Consider the following 18,560-nt stretch of genomic DNA (forward strand, 5'->3'; position numbering starts at 1 on the left):
ACCTGCTCACCGTTGGCTGAGTGAGGAGTAAGTGAGCGCTGGTCAGGTGGCCATTTAGTGAGGGGACTGAAGGGTGACTCGCCACAGCCTGGAGACTGAAGGGCAACTTGGCCTCAGGAATGCAGCAGAGTGCAAGGAAGGTGGATAGAGCCCTCCGTCCAGTCTGCACTGAGTCTCTGCCAGCCTCTGCCAGCCTCTGCTATGGGGATGCCTAGCTTGCTACATTTGATGAGTAAACTTGTCAAAGGACACAGTCTCCCAGTTTTATCAATGCACTGGTATCTAGAATGTTGCTTGGTAGACTTCCAGTTGGCAGCTATAAACATCTTTGCTGTTGCTGCTTCTTTTTCTTTGGCGATCACTCGTAGTCAAGTAAGATTGTCTTACATGAACACGGTTTTAACAGTGAGTCCGTAAGTGACTATGGAGGCCAATTCTGAATCTACATGTCCTTGCACAGTGGTGACATAGGTTTCTGGGCAGGAGTTGATGACATTGAGGATTTGCCAAGCATGCCTTCCACTTAGCACGTTTCTCTCTTTTGTCCTGAGTTCGAGTGCCTTCAAAGCCTGTGACACATTTGGTAAAGGCTGTTCTCCAATTGGAGCGTTCGTAGGCCAGTGTTTCCCAGTTGTCGGTGTTTATGCTACATTTTTAAAGATTTGCCTTGAGAGATTCTTTAAACCTCTTTTGTTGACCCACCAGCATTACACTTTCCATTTTAAAGTTCGAAATAGAGTAGTTGCTTTGGAAGACGATCATCAGGCATCCGCACAACATGACCAGTCCACACAGTTGCTAAAGAAAGCTTTTTATCCAGAGATCTAGGATCATTTGACTCAAAACAATGAAGTTGGAGAAGGTCCTATTATTTACACGTCATGTTACTGCATCCTCTCTCTTTTATCACGGGGTGCTGGTGGTGAGGATCATGTAGACCACCCAGTGGCGTAGCGTGGGGGGTGCCAGGGGGGCCGACCGCACCGGGCGCAACATCTGGGGGGGGGGGCGCGCTCGCTGCCTCCGGAGTCGCCGAAGAGCCTCCGGCGCAGGCTGTAGCAGAGCCCCATGTCTCGTGGAACCGACGAGCTGTGCGCGCGCCCGGGCTGAAGGCGTCCGGCAGGCAGCGGCTCTCAGCCCCGCGTGTCAGGGCCGCGGAGGACGCGCCAGGCAGCCCCTCATCACAGCCCCGCCTCTGCTGCTGCTGCTGCAGCTGCTGGGCCATGTTGCATTTTCCTCGCCTCTGTGCCCCCCTCCTCCTCCGGGCAAGCGGCGTGGTTTGGGCGGCAGCGCCAGCGGCAACTCGCCTCAGATCGGCAGGTTAGGGGTTAGGGGGGGCACAAATTACTTGCCCTGCCCCGGGTTAGGGGGCGCAGATTACTTGCCTTGCCCCGGGTGCTGACAACTCACGCTACGCCGCTGAGACCACCTTGTGCACATTGGTGGGAAAGTATGATCTAAATAGAATAGTAAATAAATGAATGTTCAATAGTTGAGGTAAAGGTGAGCATTTTGACACTAGCTCATCTCAAAATAAGACATTCCCCCCGACAAAAGCTGCAGCCAGCTAAGGAAAGCACATCCCAATGCATTGATCGGATTTTTCCTTGCCAGAGGGGAAAGTGTGTGTGTGTGTACCTTTAGATTGAAGGAGGGACTGTAGTTCATGCTCTGCCCCCCATAGGCCCCAAATTCAATCCCTGGCAGTTTCAATTAAACAGATGAGGTAACGGATGATCTCCCTGCCCGAGAGCTGAAGCCAGTCAGAGAATACTGAGCCAGATGAGCAAGCAAAAAATCTGATCTGGTACAACAAGACAGCTTCTCATGTTCCCGGTTTAGCTTTGCTTCTTTTGCTGCCCAGATTGCAACACGAGACCCACAGAGCCTCTCAACAGCAAATGCTTATTTTAACGATTTCCTCCACCTCCCATTATTTCCCCCCGTCACCAAAGAAGGCATAGCTCAGTGTTGTGGCAAACCATTAACTACAACAGGGGGAGTTGATCTCAGGCCTTGGACTCTTGTTTGGCCTCCTCTGAGCATTTCGGAGCTAGACTGCACGCGGCAGATCAGATGACAATTGCCTGACATCCTGAGATGAACCGGCTGAGGTGCATAGTTCTGTTGCTTCTGTGGACAGGCTGTACTTCCCCAAATGGTAAGTTGTTCAGATAAAAAGGCAGTTTTAACCAGGGGGAAAGGAGGTGGCCATTCTGCTTGGTATCAAAAGGATTAACTGGTGAAGAGTGCAGAGGGTGGGCTGGTGATCATCAGGGCTGGTCCAAGACATTTTGTTGCCTGAAGCAATGGGCAGTATGGTGCTTCATTTCCATTCCATGTACAAAAGCTGACTGGTCACCTGATCAGATAGAGGGAGGGTGCCCAAGCAAGGCCATGTTGTCACCGGAGGGGAATGGGGATGGAGGAACAAGCAGGGGCTGCTGCCGTCCCTGGCACCTGCTGCATGAGACAGTTGTCTTAATGCCTAACAGTAGAGCTGACCGAAAGTGGTAAATATGAAGGAGAGCAGGTGGCGCTCAGGTCTAAGCTACTGAGTCTCTTGGGCTTGCCTATCAGAAGGTCGGCGGTTCAAATCCTCGTGATGGGGTGAGCTCCTGTTGCTCTGTCCCAGCTTCTGCCAACAAAGTAGATAAATAGGTACCGCTGTGGCTGGAAGGTAAACGGCATTTCCATGTGTTTTGGTTTCCATTACAGTGTTCCGTTGTGCTGGAAGTGGTTTATCCCCCCCCCCCCAATTTTTAAAATTAATTTTCCAAAAATAATAATAATAAACAAACAAATAGACAAACAAACATAAATCTCATCCATATTTAAACCAATCTTAGTAGCATTGTTAAGTGACTTCCTCATATCCCCCTGGTTGAATTTCAATGTATATCATTTTAACAGTTTTGCAAAACCAATATTCTTATAAAATTAACTTAATCACTTAACATCTTTCTTTCTTTCAAATTTGGCATTAAACATATTAATTCATCACATTACATATTTAAATCCTAAGCCTATCTGATATTTGCAAGCTTTTCCAATTAAGTTAACTTAACATATTTAACTAAGTAGGCTTTAAATTTCATCCATTCCTCCTGGTACTCCTCCTCCTTCTGGTCGCGGACTCTTCCAGTCAGGTCGGTTAGCTCCAAAAAATCCATCATCTTCATCTACCAATCTTCCACTGTTGGTACTTCTTGTGTTTTCCAATTCTTCACTAACAAAATTCTTGCTGCAGTTGTGGCATACAAAAACAATTTACATCTTTCTTGGGCAATTCCAAACCTGTTATTCCAAGAAGAAATGTCTCTGGTTTCTTAATAAATGTATATTTCAACATTTTCTTCAATTCATTATAAATCTTCTCCCAGAAGTCTTTCACTTTGGGGCAGGTCCACCACATATGATAAAAGGTACCATATTTTTCTTTACATTTCCAACATAAATTATCACTGTTATGGTATATCTTGGCTAATTTTACAGGAGTCAAATACCATCTGCACATCATTTTCATTATATTTTCCTTACATGCAGTGAACTTGACCCCTTTCTTCCACAATCTTTCCCAGTCTTTAAACATTATATTATGTCCCACATTTCTTGCCCAATCTATCATCACTGATTTAACTTGTTTATCCTTTGTATGCCATTCCAACAATAAATTATACCGGAAGCGGTTTAGTCATGCTGGCCACGACTAAATATGGATGATAAATATGGCCATGATAAATATGGATTTTCCCTTTGTATTGACTTGAATTAAATGGTGGTGTCAGTATAGGAACATCATCCTCAAAAAACCCATAACATCCATCTTCATCCTTCTATGCTATGTTGCTCAGAAGCAGTAGCTTAGGGCTGAAACAAGAAGACACCAGAGCTTCATGCCGTCATGCATTTATTTAAATAAGTATCTGACTTTTAGAAGACATCTGAAGGCAGCCCTGTTTAGGGAAGTTTTTAATATTTGGTGTTTTATTGTATTTTTAATATTTTGTTGGAAGCAGCCCAGAGTGGCTAGGGAAACCCATTCCGATGCGTGGGGTATAAATACACCATCATCATCATCAGTCTTCAGTGAAGGAGATTCACAGCCTCTTTTACACAACTGGCAAGGAAAAAAGAACAGCTTTACAAGGAGAGTAATACAAAGAATACTAGATAACCAGGATTGCCAACAAAATCCGTTGACAAAACCTCTGTAAAAACTGCCATGCTTATCAAATGGCAATAATCCCGGAAACGGAATTAAATATGATATATAAATGATTGTCAAATCTCTTCTTCAGATTGTTGTTGTTGTTTAGTCATTTAGTCGTGTCCGACTCTTCGTGACCCCATGGACCAGAGCGCGCCAGGCACTTCTGTCTTCCTTCTTCAGATTATTAATGCTAAATATCATTCCAGTGTGTGAAAAACCACCTGAAGTTGACTTTGGGGAGACGGTAAGAGGTGAGAGAACTAAATTTCGGGAATTTGAGAATGCAAGAGTACAGTACACGTGTAGCCCGGGATACGTATTGGAGGGGCCCAAGTGGACAACATGCGATGGACAAAAGTGGACAACACCACCAAAATGTTTGGGTAAGAGATCATATTCTGTTAGCTTGTTTATTAGGATAATTTCTAAGGGATGACTCACACAAGTCTGATGTGTAATGAGCCAGAGTTGCCAACTGTTCTCAAAAGTGCTCTCTTCATCTGGCATTCTGGTGTAGAGGAAGATTTTTAAAAGGATAAAAAGAAGAAGGGTGCCAACTTGAATAAAATATTTTGGGTGGCGGCAGGTAATCCCTGCCCCGCATAATCAATCACAATTCACGGCATACCCCCCCCATTTGAATGGAAATGCCCCCTCAGAGTTGGCTCCTATGAAAAGGGGAGAAAAGCAGTCAAAATAAACCATAAAATTTTGTAAAAAAAAACCCAGAAGCATTTCTGTTAGGGATTGTAGAAAAAGACCTGCCAAGGAAAATAAAGAACTTATTTATGTATGCGACAATGGCGGCAAGAGTCTTAATAGCACAAGGATGGAAGAATGAGGAAATCCCAACAAAAGAACAGTGGCAAGAGAAATTGATGAACTATGCAGAACTGGCGAAATTGACATACAAACTGCGAGACAAGGACAACTGGCTTTAAAGAAGAATGGGAACTTTTTACAAATTACTTAAAAAAACAACAAAATGAACCGGATTCCTTGACAGGTTTTGAATAAACACACATAAATTTATTATTATTAACATAATAGATAGATAATTTAAGGATCTTTACAATTTTATAATATGCAGAAAATAATACTTGTTGAAAAATCAGAGAGAGGAGCTGAGGGAAGTCTTGGAGGGAGGGAGGGAGGGTTTTTCTTCGGGAGGGGGGAAGGGAAAAATGGGGGGGGGGAATGAAGATATGTTTTTGATAATTTGTTATGTTGAAATTCTTAATAAAAACTATTAAAAAATTAACCATAAAATAAAATTTAAAAACGTATCTAAAATGCTTGCTGAAATTAAAAGGACTTTGCTAGGTGCCAGCAATACAATAGCGAATGGACATGGCTGATGTCAGCTGGGAGGAAGTTCCATATGACAGAGTAATGAGAATTGGGCCCCCAAAAAAGAATTCTGGGAATTATAGGGATAGAACTACCTAAATTGCATAGAAATTTATTTATGTACGAGACTACAGCAGCAGGAATGTTACTTGCCCAAAAATGGAAAGAAGAAGAAGTCTCAGCAAAGGAAGAATGGATACAAAAACTTATGGAATATGCAGAAATGGTGAAACTTACCGGAAGAATAAGAAATCAAGATAACAAACTTTTTATAAAAGAATGGAAATGGTCTATTGAATATTTACAGATCAATTGTAAACAGATGAAAACACTGGCAGGATTATTTTAATAACCTGCAGCTATAGAAAAGTAAAAATATAAAGAAGATAAATAAAAGAGTAAGTTAAGTGAATTTGGATATGCAGACACAATGAAGCCTTTAACGTCCTATTCGTTTTCTCCCATTGACATGATGAAAGCTGGACCATCTGTAAATTCCTAGGCTGAGTTTAGGCTACCAAATGAGGGACACGGATGGCGCTGTGGGTTAAACCACAGAGCCTAGGACTTGCCGATCAGAAGGTTGGCGGTTCGAATCCCTGCGACGGAGTGAGCTCCCGTTACTCAGTCCCTGCTCCTGCCAACCTAGCAGTTTAAAAGCACGTCAAAGTGCAAGTAGATAAATAGGTACCACTCTGGTGGGAAGTTAAACAGCATTTCTGTGCGCTGCTCTGGTTTGCCAGAAGCGGCTTAGTCATGCTGGCCACATGCTGGCCACAGCTGTACGCCGGTTCCCTCGGCCAATGAAGCGAGATGAGCCCCACAACCCCAGAGTTGGTCATGACTGGACCTAATGGTCAGGGGTCCCTTTACCTTTAACTACAGTAAAAACACCTGCCGTTTTTTCGTCTTCTTTTAGCACCCTGTAGTATCACAAAAGAGCAGCTGGATGCCAAACACCTGCTTCTGTTTGGTGGCCGAAGGCGTTCCCACGTGATTCAACACAATGGGACACTGGAATTCCTGTGCAGGGAAAGATATATCCTCCGGCCTCCTTCAGTCATGAAGTGTAACGACGGACACATGGATCTCCCATCATGCGTCTCAGGTTAATGAGCTTTCAACACTTGATAATTCCTCTTGGATTATTGAAATACTCAAGGTTATCCCAATTTTACATTTGAAAGTCAGTTTGTCCAATTGCTTCTACAGAGTCTGTCCCTCCTCCTCCTCCTCCTCCTCCTCCTCCTCCTCCTCCTTTTAAAAAGGATCATAAATAAATAAGAATAGACATGTGCACCCCACCACCGAGACCATTCCATTGTAACTATCCAACCTCCCAGAATTTCAACACCTCTTGAGGTGGTTTGACCCCCTTTTTTGTTTTAACAGTACAAATTCTACAAACACCCTCCATATCTCCCCCAAATCATTTCTCCTGCATATTCCTTACCTTAATGGCACATGTTAATTTATCGTTAATCGCTATATCCCATCCCTTTTTATGCCATTCTTCCATTTTATATTCTGCTTGCCCCTTCCACTTTCTAGCTATAATAATTCGTGCAGCTGTCAATAAATTTCTGAGCAAGTCCATCATAGCCTGTGCACCTTCCACCTCATCGTTAATTGATAATAATGCTATCTCTGGACTTTCAGTCAGCTTTAACCCAGTGATTTCTGCTGTCTCCTTAAACACCCTTTGCCAAAAACATTTGTACATATTTACACCCCCACCACATGTGAACATAATTCCCTGTTTCCCGGCATCCCCTCCAACATAACACCGAATATTCCTTGTTTATTTGTTTTAATCTGACTGGTGTTAAATATCATCTCCAAAATAATTTATAATAATTGTCTTTTATTCTTATAGACAGCATTTTCAACATACATTTCTCCCATAATCCCCCCAGCTGTGACTATCTGTCTGCCCCATTGTCTCCTTTCCTCACAACTCTTTTAATTTTCTGTCCTTTCTTAAAAGTAGTTCATGAGCCCACAGTACACCTCGTACGTCTGCAAGGTCTTCTGCTGTGGGATGGATTAGGACGATGGGTGGGTAAATAATAGCAATACACAAGGGGAGCAAAACAAAGTAACCAGGAACGTGCACAAAACCTATTGTTGAGGGCTCTGTAAAAAACAAAACCATAAGCTGTCATGCTTATTGAATTGTAATAAAGACGGAATCCTGGAAATGCAATGCAATTTGTTGTTAATAATAATAATAATAATAATAATAATAATAATAATAATAATGGAATCTTGCCACTAAATATCATTCCAGTTTGTGGAGAACCCCCTGAAGTGGACTTTGCAGAGACTGTAAGAAGTGTGAGAACCCAGTTTCAGGAATTCGAGAGCATAAGGGCATTTTACAAGTGCAACCCCGGTTATGTGATGGAAGGATCTGGATGGATAATATGCAATGGACAAAACTGGACAGAACCACTGAAGTGTCTGGGTAAGGGGCATGTTCTGTATGCTGACAGGAAGCTTTAAGTCAGAAAGAATGAAATCTAGGATAAATTCTGAGGGCTTTTTCACAACTCTGAGGAGACTCCGAGCAGCAAACCTCACTTTGCCTTGGGTAGGTTTCTACAAGGCTCTGTGCAAACACTTTATCAAAATTTAATGTTTACAATTCAAGCTGCAAAGCCATTCTTGCCCTGTAAAAAAAGATCCCAAACTGATACTCACTGGTTCTTGCTAACCTCCCCCAAATAATTAAGAGTACAGTGCCACAATGGCGGATAAAATTGTTAGGATATTTCCGTTCCACCTTAAAAGGGAGCAGGCTGTGAGTCACAGAGTCTGCGTATTTCCTGTTTTCACAGGATGTTTCTGTTGTGTCTTTGCTTTCGTTTCTCTCAGTGTCGGAGACACTGATGCAGGTAGTCATGGCTTTCTTTGTTCTGATCAACGCTGAATAAAACTTGTAAATAATGCTCTCCTGAGTGCAACTTTTGGCTGTGCATCATCTGCTGATAAAGAGTGTACATCGGCTCTAGAATGTTCTGGAGCTCATGTCGCTAATTGCTGATACTGCGTGTCTACGGGAGGTCGATGGATCATCCGGCAGCCGGCTTGGGGGCCATGATGGACTTTATCTCCCTGGCAGTATCCCAACAAAAATATCTTAAAATATCATACCCCTGTATGTACAGCTGTATGTACAACTGATAGTGTGCGATGTGCAATGAGAGAGACATGCAGGTTTGGCTATGCAACCCAGAGACACTGTCTGCCCAGAATTACCTAGAATTCCAACAGGAGGAAGATAATAAAATCTAATTTTGTGAGAAATAAGACTTTGGACACTCTCCAAATATATTTTATGTACTTATTTAGTTTTGCACTTTAGCTTTATTCTGTATTGATTTTTTAAGGATGTTTGTTCATTTTTATTTTTGTAATCTTTCATTTTTAACCACCCGGAGAACATTGTTACGTGGGCAGTGTAAAAAAAAATACTAAATAACTAAATACACAAAGAGAGGGTGATTCCCAGTTAGTGGAAGAGCACATGGGATGGTTAAGGAGCATATGGATTTTCTCTGCTCTTCTGTCACCCTAACCAAGGATTTGGAATAAGTTGTGTCGTTACCCCAAATACTATCAACATCTATTGTTGTTTAGTTGTCTTAGTCATGTTCGACTCTCCGTGACCCTATGAACCAGAGCATGCCTTGGAAACTCTCACTTTCTTCTCAAAGCTTCTCCTTTTTAATGTCCATGGAGTTTTCTTGGCAAAATACTGGAGTGGTTTGCCAGTTCCTTCTCCAGGTGGACAAGATTTAGTCTAAACTCTCGGCTATGACCTGTCCATCTTGGGTGGCCTTGCAGGGCGTAGCTCATAGCTTCTCTGAGTTATTCAGGCCCCTTCACCATGACAAGGCAGTGATCCATGAAGGGGATCAACATCTATAGCAACAGCTAAAAATTATGGAGTCCAGTTTGTCTAGGTAAATTGCAGCCTGTTTTCCTCTGGCCATCCTTTTTGTGAAGGGGAATAAATAAGTGAAGAAGGAATCACAGATGCTACCATATTGGTCTGAATAGAGGCCACACTCCCCACTCCCCAAACCTGACTTGTATAAAACCTGAAGCTGTGATTTAACAGGTGCAGGCTATCAGTGGGGTTTGCATTTGGACGAGTGTGGTACTTTAAAAAGGTAAAGGACCCCTGACAGTTAAGTCCAGTCGTGACCGACTCTGGGGTTGTGGCGCCCATCTCGCTTTACTGGCCGAGGGAGCCGGCGTACAGCTTCCGGGACATATGGCCAGCATGACTAAGCCGCTTCTGGTAAAACCAGAGCAGTGCACGGAAACGTCATTTACCTTCACACCTATTTATCTGCTTGCACTTTGACGTGCTTTTGAACTGCTAGGTTGGCAGGAGCAGGGACCGAGCAACAGGAGCTCACCCCATCGCAGGGATTTGAACCGCCGACCTTTTGATCGGCAAGCCCTAGGCTCTGTGGTTTAGACGACAGTGCCACCCACCACTCTCACTAAACAAACTACTACGAGGCTCTGCTAATGAAATAAAACTAACAGATTCTTTTTCTTTGTGATAATTTTTCTTTGGTTTTACATATTTAAGTTTACAATCATAACAGCACACGTCCAAAATTACAAGATTCTCCCAAATCTCTGGACTTCCGAACTTCCCCTCAACGGGTTCTATTATTAAACCTTTCCTACTGCATCTTTTTTTTAACAAACCACTTTTTAAATAATAATAAGAAGAAGAGTTTGGATTTGATATCCCGCTTTATCACTACCCTAAGGAGTCTCAAAGCAGCTAACATTCTCCTTTCCCTTCCTCCCCCACAACAAACACTCTGTGAGGTGAGTGGGGCTGAGAGACTTCAGAGAAGTGTGACTGGCCCAAGGTCACCCAGCAGCTGCATGTGGAGGAGCGGAGACGCGAACCCGGTTCCCCAGATTATGAAACTACCGCTCTTAACCACTACACCACACTGGCTCTCCATTGTATATAACTCCATTGTATCCATAGTTCTTGCTACAATACAAGTGTTATTGCAATCCTGCTAATGTTTTCAGCTGCTTATAGTGGTTTTTAAGATACATTATAAAATTTCCCCACTCCTTATTGAAGTTTTGGTCTTCCAGGAAGACCAGGAAGACTAACTGCTTTTTTTTTTTAATCCTTTGCAGCACCCTGCAGGATCACCAAAAAACAGCTGGATTCCAAGCAACTGCTTCTGTCTGGAGGTCGGAGACATTCACATTTGGTTCAACACAATCGTACATTGGAATTTCTGTGCAGGAAAGGGTATATCATCTCAGCTCCTTTAATCAGGAAGTGTCTCGATGGGCACATGGATCTTCCATCATGTATCTCAGGATAATGACGAGCTCTTGACTCTCGGTGATCCCTCCTGAATTATCTAAAATACTTTAGGAGTTTGCTTGCTGTCTCACTCTGATATGTGAAGACGACTTCTTCCAAATCCTCATCAAGGCTCTACCCTTCTTAAAAGCGATTCCCCGATTCACAGACTAGCTCAGATAGCCGGGTGGGGGCACTTGCCAAGGGCACATGACCTCACAGGTGCCAGAGTCAGACCAATGTTGCCTCCTGTCTATGCAATGCATGGTGTTCCTTCCAGGTCTCTTAACTGCTCTACGATGCCCCTGACTCCCCATGGGAGCTGGATCAGTCCCACTGAATTGGCGCTTCATGTCAGAAACTGCTCCTTTTCGTTGGGGATAATTCAGACTGAAATTCCCAGGTGTCAGAAAAGGTCATTTATGTACGCCAGTACTGTGGCCCGTGTTTTGTTAGCCCCAAAATGGAAAACAAGTGTGGTCACAACCAAAGAAGAATGGCAACTTAAGTTGACAGAAAGCGTGCAGCTTGCAGACTTAACATATAGAATAAGAGAACAAGAAGAACATATGTTTAGAGAAGATTGGAAAATGTTTTTTTGAATATATGGGAAATAACTGTGTACAGCTGAATACGCTGGCAGCATCAAGATAAATTCAACAGTGTAAATAAGTTCTGGTGAATGGAATACTGAATGGTATAGGGCGTTTTTTTTTGTAAAATATGCAGGGATTTATGGTATGTAAAATGAACCATGGAAAGAGAAAAAGAGAAGTCATCTGCTTGGAAGGAAGCACTTTGATCCTCAGCTGGGAGTGGGAGGCCTTGCACTTTGTTGGAAATTGCATAAGTAGTAAGTGTCAAGCAAGTAAACGCATGACACAACAAAGCCCTTTTACACAATAAACCGAGAACTTATAGAAGAGGTTAATTTGAAGGGGGTGGGGGAGAAAGCAAAGCATGCTGACTAATTATTCTCCCCACCCCCCTTAAGCTATTGTGCTTGCCTGTTACTGTTGATTTTTGCACTTTCCTTTTCTAAAAACAACAACACACAATTTTTATTGGTTTTTAAATAAATACGAATGCAATAACCACTAAACACTTATCCAGCAGTGCAACTTGGTTTCATCCACTGTCTCTTAGACATACACTTACACATTCAAACATAATACTTAACGCAACCTCTCCGCTGCGAATATTGAGCAGTTGGTATAAGAAGTTCTTGATTTTGGTCATTAACATAGTTAAAGACAGGGGTCCATGTTCCTTGGAAGGTGTCTCTATTTGTAAAGCCTTTGTCTGTTAAGAAGCTCAGACAGTGCTGTATCCCATATATTATTTTTCCTTAGGTTCAAGGGTATTTCTGCCTTGTTCTTCCATTGCCAAGCTATCACTAATCGTGCTGCAGTCAGTAAGAAGCCTACTAGTTTGCTGTGGTGCAGGGTGGAGCCTAAGTCTATGTCCAAAGTTAGTAGGGCAAAGACAGGATTTGGAGAAAAGGGTTGGCCAGTAGCTGAGGATATAATGAAGAATTACTCTATTTCAAAAAAAATTTAACATGAGGGTCTTCCCATCAAACATGAATAAATGAACCAAGCTTTCCGCAGCCCTTCCAACATAAAAAGGAAGGGATTATTTTTTGCCAGCCTAACTGGTGTTCAATGCCATTGGATGTTGAGCAAGGTATCCTGTAAGTAAACCAAGGTGGTTTTGAGTGGGAGAGTGGTCCAGATACCATCCCATTTGTGATCTTTAGTTGGGTGGCCTAAATCTGATTCCCATACAATTTGAAGTCTTTGCCTCTCAAAAGTAAAATAAGCTTGGTAGCAAAGCAATGAGTCCTTTGCTTTGCTTTGTTTTCTTGCTTCTCCCAGTCTGGCTGTAGCTGCTTGTTTCTCTGACCGATGGGGTAAAGGAACAACAAATATTAGAGGGATGAGGAAATGAAATAGGTATATGGAGGAAGAGAGCTGGGAGGGGGAAACCCCCAAAAGAAAAAGAAAAAAGCCCCTTGTCTAGGAGGAGTTGGAGCTGAGAAGGAAGTGAAAAAAGGAAGCAGGAGGTGGAAGAGAAAGGAGACCTCACAATACTTTTTCTGCTAATCTCAGAAAGAGGATGTGTAATTTGCTGACTAAAAGCAGCACCATCCAAAGCATAATATTTATTCTACCACTCGAATCCTTGCACTGTGAAGGTACACCCTCTTTCCTTTCTGATAAGAGTATTTCCAAAGAAAGTCCACATCAGGAATTTGAATGAAATGAGAATGACACTTATATGATGACATAATATTGTTGTAAGGAGGTGTCTGGGTTAAAATAGCAAAAAGCAGCAGGCAGCAGGGAGTGCTGTACTGTGGTGAAAGTAAAAAATTCATCGGGGGCAGTTGGGTGGGGGCTCAGGAATACGCATAGCTGTCAACTTACAGATTTGAAAATAAGGGACCAGCAGCCTCGGAAATAAGGGATCAGCAGCCAAAATAAGGGATTTTCAGAGCACAGGTATTTTCGACTTCTGAGCCCTACCGAGCCAAAGGCAGAAAGCCCAGCCAGCAGCCAAACAAAGCCTCAAACGGTGGTTCCCACAGCGCAGCAACCCGGCAAAGGGGATGCAGCAAGGAAAACCACCATCACCTCTCCGCTGGGAAGCGCTGAGCAAAGGCAAGTCCCCAGGCAACGTGGCCAATTTGATCGGCGCAAGGCATGCAAGCTCCACCCCCACAGTCATTCTTAGACTCCTTATTGGGTGAGCAACGCAGGCAAGCAACACAGTTGGAGCCTCCCTCCTCCCTGGCTGGCAGTCAGGGAGGGAGAGGAGCTGCTTCCTTTGAAACCCGGGAAATTTAAGGGACATCATCAATAAGGGACAGCAGTGGGACACGGCACTGGGATAAGGGACTTTCCCGCCAAATAAGGGACGGTTGACAGCTATGGGAATACGAATGCACCAAACTGTGACCCACAGGCTTGCTTGACATCAGACTTCCTCTCAGTTGGCTCCACAGAAGGGGCAGGTTCCTCACTGACAGCAGGAGGTGGAGCCATCGGCAGCCCTGTGGCAGGGGGCATTCGGTGAGGTGAGGTGGGTCCACTGCTATAGAGACTTCTTTTTGCAACCTGCTCAGCCCCTCCCTGGTATCCTGCTCTTTATCTCCCAGGCTCCTGAATCCCTCAGTGGGATTGGACACTTCTTGGAGTTATGGCAGTGATCGCACCAAAATGCTTGGACCCTCCCCAGCACCCTCCAGCTCCAACTCTCTAAACATTTCTCCTCAGGATACTCCATGACACTCCTGTGGGATCCATGACAGGTAGAGGAAAACAGGGAAAACTGTGGATAATGTGGTTCTTATGCCTTTAACAGCTACATCTCCACAATCGGGACCAGCAGAACATAGATGATTTCCCATGGTAAGCATGGATTTGTCAGGGCAGGGGTGCCACATGCCCTTGAAGGTAATTTAAGGAGTACTCAGAGCACCATCCTGGGTGGCGGCACCCAAACTTTGAAATACATTCCCCTTAGAAATTAGGATGGTACCAATAATTTGTACTTTCTAGCTCAATGTGCAGAAAGAGGTGGACAGTTGCACACATGGGCTTTGGGGATGGGACATACCGTACACCCCTCCTGATAATGATAATAATGATAATGATAATGATAATATATACCCCTCCCATCTGCCAGGGTTCCCCCAGTCACTCTGGGCAGTTCCTAACAGAATATTAAAAACTTGATAAACCATCAAACATTAAAAACTTCCCTAAACAGGGCTGCCTTCAGATGTCTTCTAAAAGTCAGATAGTTGTTTATTTCTTTGGTATCTGTTAGGAGGGTGTTCCACAGGGCAGGTGCCACTACCGAGAAGGCTCTGTCTGGTAACCTCACATCTCACAGTGAGGGAACAGCCAGAAGGCCCTCAGAGCTGGACCTCAGCGTCCGGGCTGAACGATGGGGGTGGAGATGCTCCTTCAGGTATACAGGGCTGAGGCCATTAGGGCTTTAAAAGTCAGCACCAACACTTTGAATTGTGCTTGGCGGCCATTCCCAGTCACCAGTCTGGCTGCAGCATTCTGGATTAGTTGTAGTTTCCGGGTCACCTTCAATGGTAGCCCCATGTAGAGCTCATTGCAGTAGTCCAAGCCTATCATCATCATCATCATCATCATCATCATCATCACCGTATTATATTTATGCCCCACCATTTTCCCTGAAGGGACTTAAGACAGCTTATAGCTTGATCACAACTTTTAACTTGGTGGGGGGCGGGAACCATTAAAAAACTTAAACATGATAGAATTAAAACCATATATCTGCTAGCATTTGTCTGTCTTGGGAGACAATGGAGGAGTGAACATTTGGGAGTGAAGTCAAACAGTTGGAGTTACAGTGCCTGCTATGGCTGTAGAGACCGATAGGGGAAAGACATGTTTTGTTGTTTCTGGGGCTGATAAAGGCATCCGGTTGTGCTGTGGCAGATATAGTATTGCATTTCTTATTTCTGTGTTCCTCCCAGCAGTTATTCCTCCTCTGGTCCCTGCTATGGATGACCAATCTGACTGTCTGTCTCTTCAGCACTGTGGTTGACTACAAGGGATTCCCACACAGTGGGGTTGATATTGCTACCCATCATGTCATCTTTGTAATGCAGAGTGAGTCTGCCAACGGGTCTGGTGCCTTAAGCCAGTTCCCTAAAGATGTGCTCTGTGGGGAGCTGGTTTCAAAACGACATATATATAGTTTATATAGAAACTATATAAAACAACACAGCACCAGCCCCTTCATTAAAAGCAGCCAGCTTCCCAAAGCCTATTGAAACAAGGAAGTCTTCAACATCTCTCTTAACACAGTTGCTGTCTTCACTTATAGTATTTGAAATGATTGGAGGAGGGCTGTTGTGAACTAGCCCCCCTTGAAATAGGGAAGTGAATAGATAAAGCAACAGTGCAAAATCATAGCTGTCAAACAGATTTGAAAATAAGGGACCAGCAGCCTCGAAAATAAGGGATCAGCAGCCAAAATAAGGGATCAACAATTACTTTGATAAAATACATATTTTGTTGCATGAAAATGGCTTTAGATACCTATTAGGTCCATAAATTACCACATAGCATATATTCAACACAAAAAACCAGCAACAATTTGTTGTTGACAAAGGACAGCTGGACATAGAAAGGGCCCCATTACCTTCAGTAATTGACATCATCAATAAGGGACAGCAGCGGGACATGGCGCTGGGATAAGGGACTGTCCTGCCAAATAAGGGACGCTTGACAGCTATGTGCAAAATCCATGAAACTGGGATCTTGAAACAATGTAATATTTCCTATTTTGATAAGCATCCAGAATGTGGCATTTCTTAATATTTCACAATCAGTTTTTTTTTTTAAGCAAACAGATGGCAAGCTATTACATCGACATTGTTCCTGGGAATTTACTTTGCAGGAACTTGTTTTTTCTACGTGACTGTTTGTGCTTTGAGTCCACTCAAGTGAGTGGGATAGATTAACCCTTTCTTCTTTCATGGAATAAAGCTCAATGTAACCTTTAATTATCCATATTATAGTTCCTTTAGAACGACCCATTGCCACCACTGCCTCCACTGTGTGCCCTGCAACATCTGGCACTGGCAGAGAAGTGGTGCCTGCCAGGCCATCTTAAGCATATTTGGCGCTGTGGTGCAAGTGATGTTTTTGGCGCCTCTCCCCCTCCTCGTCCTCCTCGCCCCCTGAGCTGGGCAGCTCAAGGCTCGCTTGCCACGCGGGCTTCCTCAGCAGTCCCGCTACTGCCACGGGGCAGGCAGGAGGGAGAAGGGCGCCATGTAGTTTTGCGTGCCACCACCAACACCTCCTCTCCCAGGCAGGAAGCGAGAGAGCACAGCTGGCCGTAGGAAGAGCAGCCGCCACCCAGCATGTCCCGGACTCCCACTGCTGGGAGCCACTGATGGGCGGGCACCCTGGCGCAGGGCGCCACTAACCCTAATGGATAAGTTGGCCCTTGTGCCTCCATTGCTGCCAATTTCAAGTGAAAACGTGCCGGTTTCAGGCGAGGTCTCACCCAAAATGGATGCAATCTCACCCCAAATTGGCTTCAGTGCTGGTGCTGCTTCTCTGCCATTGGTGGAGCTGAGCTGGCCCTTCCTAGTAGTGCACATTGCTGTTAGAGGACAGCTAAAAGGGCTTTCTCAGGAGTTTGCAACTTGGTAAGAAAGGTTTGTTGCTGTTCTGCCTAGCTGCCATCACCATACCAAGTGCTGTGCCAATGCCAATCTTTCGCAAGCACTCCTTGTTGGTTTCAAAGTTCATGTTCCCCATTCCAGTAATCCTCTCCATTCCAGTAATCCTCCCCATTCCTCTCATGGCACAGAGCCATGAACCACCAGTGATTTTTAAGGACAGTCATTAGAAAAATTAGTTGTAGAAAGTGAGTATCCTGTGGTCCAGAGCAACAAGCAACACTATGGAAAGCTGGCTGGTCTCCGTTCTTCCATTTCTTCTGTGGACATGCTGTACTTCCCAAAATGGTGAGCCCACACTTTTTAATGTATGAAAAGCTCAACAGTATACTTAGCGGTAATGATTTTATTAATATATCAACTTGTAAATGCCCTCGCATCAGATGTCCAAGGGATAAACAACTATCTGACATTTAGAAGACATCTGAAGGCAGCCCTGTTTAGGGAAGTTTTTAAGGTGTGACATTTTAATGTATTTTTAATCTTTGTTGGAAGCCGCCCAGAGTGGCTGGGGAAACCCAGCCAGATGGGCAGGGTACAAATAATAAATGATGATGATTATATTGTTAATGGTAGAGCATTTCAGCCTTATAAATGCTTATACTTGAAGATTACCAATATAGACGGTTATTTTGAAAAATATTGGATTTAAGATGCATTTATTTAACACATTTTTAATGTGTCTTTCAGAGTTCCAACCTTCAAAATATGTTTTACCAGTTATAGTTAGTTCAAAAACTATAAGGCTATAACAGATAAATATTAAATAACATCTAAACGTTAACATAACATTAAAATGATAGCATCAGCTTATTTAAAATAAATAAATAATTGGAAATATTTGACTTGTGTTTGGTTTCAAAGTACAGCTTTATTTATTTACTGTCAGGCTTCAGGGAATTCGCTTCCTCCCCCGTGGCTTGTATATAAGCAGAACAAAGGAAAAGGATTCTTCTTACTAGTTAGAAACTTTAGTAATCACAGCAAGAGAACCAAGAACCCATCTCCTAGTGCAGGGGTCTGCAACCTTTAAGACAAAAAGAGCCACTTGGACCCGTTTCCGAAGGAAAAAAAACCTGGGAGCCGCAAAAGCACTGCGACATTTAAAACAAATATATCTCCAGAGCCGCGATCTGACAGTGGGCGGGAAGGTGACGTCGGGACTAACGCACGCACCGCCCCCATGCGACGTCACAGCCAGTACAGCACCCGCCACAGTGGGGAGTGTCGGGGCGCACAATGTGCCTCCTCCCCTCGCTGGTATCCGCCCCGGAGCCGCGGCAAAGGTGTAAGAGAGCCACATGCGGCTCCGGAGCCGCGGGTTGCAGACCCCTGTCCTAGTGATAGCGGTGCTCCCAATTAAATAGCCCACCCCCTTCGGTCCCTATGAACATAAG

General features: G+C 43.9%; 2 protein-coding genes across 5 annotated transcripts in view; both read left to right on the top strand.

Annotated features, from left to right (window-relative positions):
- The window catches only part of LOC310708428 (complement factor H-like), an 80,200-nt gene that overhangs the window by 8,286 nt on the left and 53,354 nt on the right, over positions 1-18,560 (top strand). The window contains exon 1 of one of the 4 annotated variants that reach the window (XM_083506746.1): positions 16,746-17,488. The exons of 1 other annotated variant lie outside the window; for it this stretch is intronic. Coding sequence is in view for 1 of the 3 variants with exons in the window: in XM_083506745.1 (XP_083362871.1) it covers positions 16,910-16,952 (43 nt within the window). In the remaining 2 variants the exon portion in view is untranslated. Of the gene's footprint in view, positions 1-16,745; positions 17,612-18,560 lie in introns of those variants that run through there. 2 more of the 4 variants (XM_083506745.1, XM_083506747.1) reach the window with 2 other exon arrangements.
- On the top strand, positions 1,962-16,479 carry LOC310708469 (coagulation factor XIII B chain-like). The gene is made up of 6 exons (XM_083506871.1): positions 1,962-2,161; positions 4,420-4,596; positions 6,483-6,671; positions 7,854-8,030; positions 10,751-11,401; positions 14,998-16,479. Exons 1-5 carry the CDS (start codon positions 2,101-2,103, stop codon positions 10,942-10,944), a joined length of 798 nt encoding a protein of 265 aa, XP_083362997.1. The 5' UTR covers positions 1,962-2,100; the 3' UTR covers positions 10,945-11,401; positions 14,998-16,479.

The sequence above is a fragment of the Podarcis liolepis genome, assembly GCF_965112155.1.
Source record: "Podarcis liolepis genome assembly, chromosome: 6".
NCBI classification, from domain to species: Eukaryota; Metazoa; Chordata; class Lepidosauria; order Squamata; family Lacertidae; genus Podarcis; species Podarcis liolepis.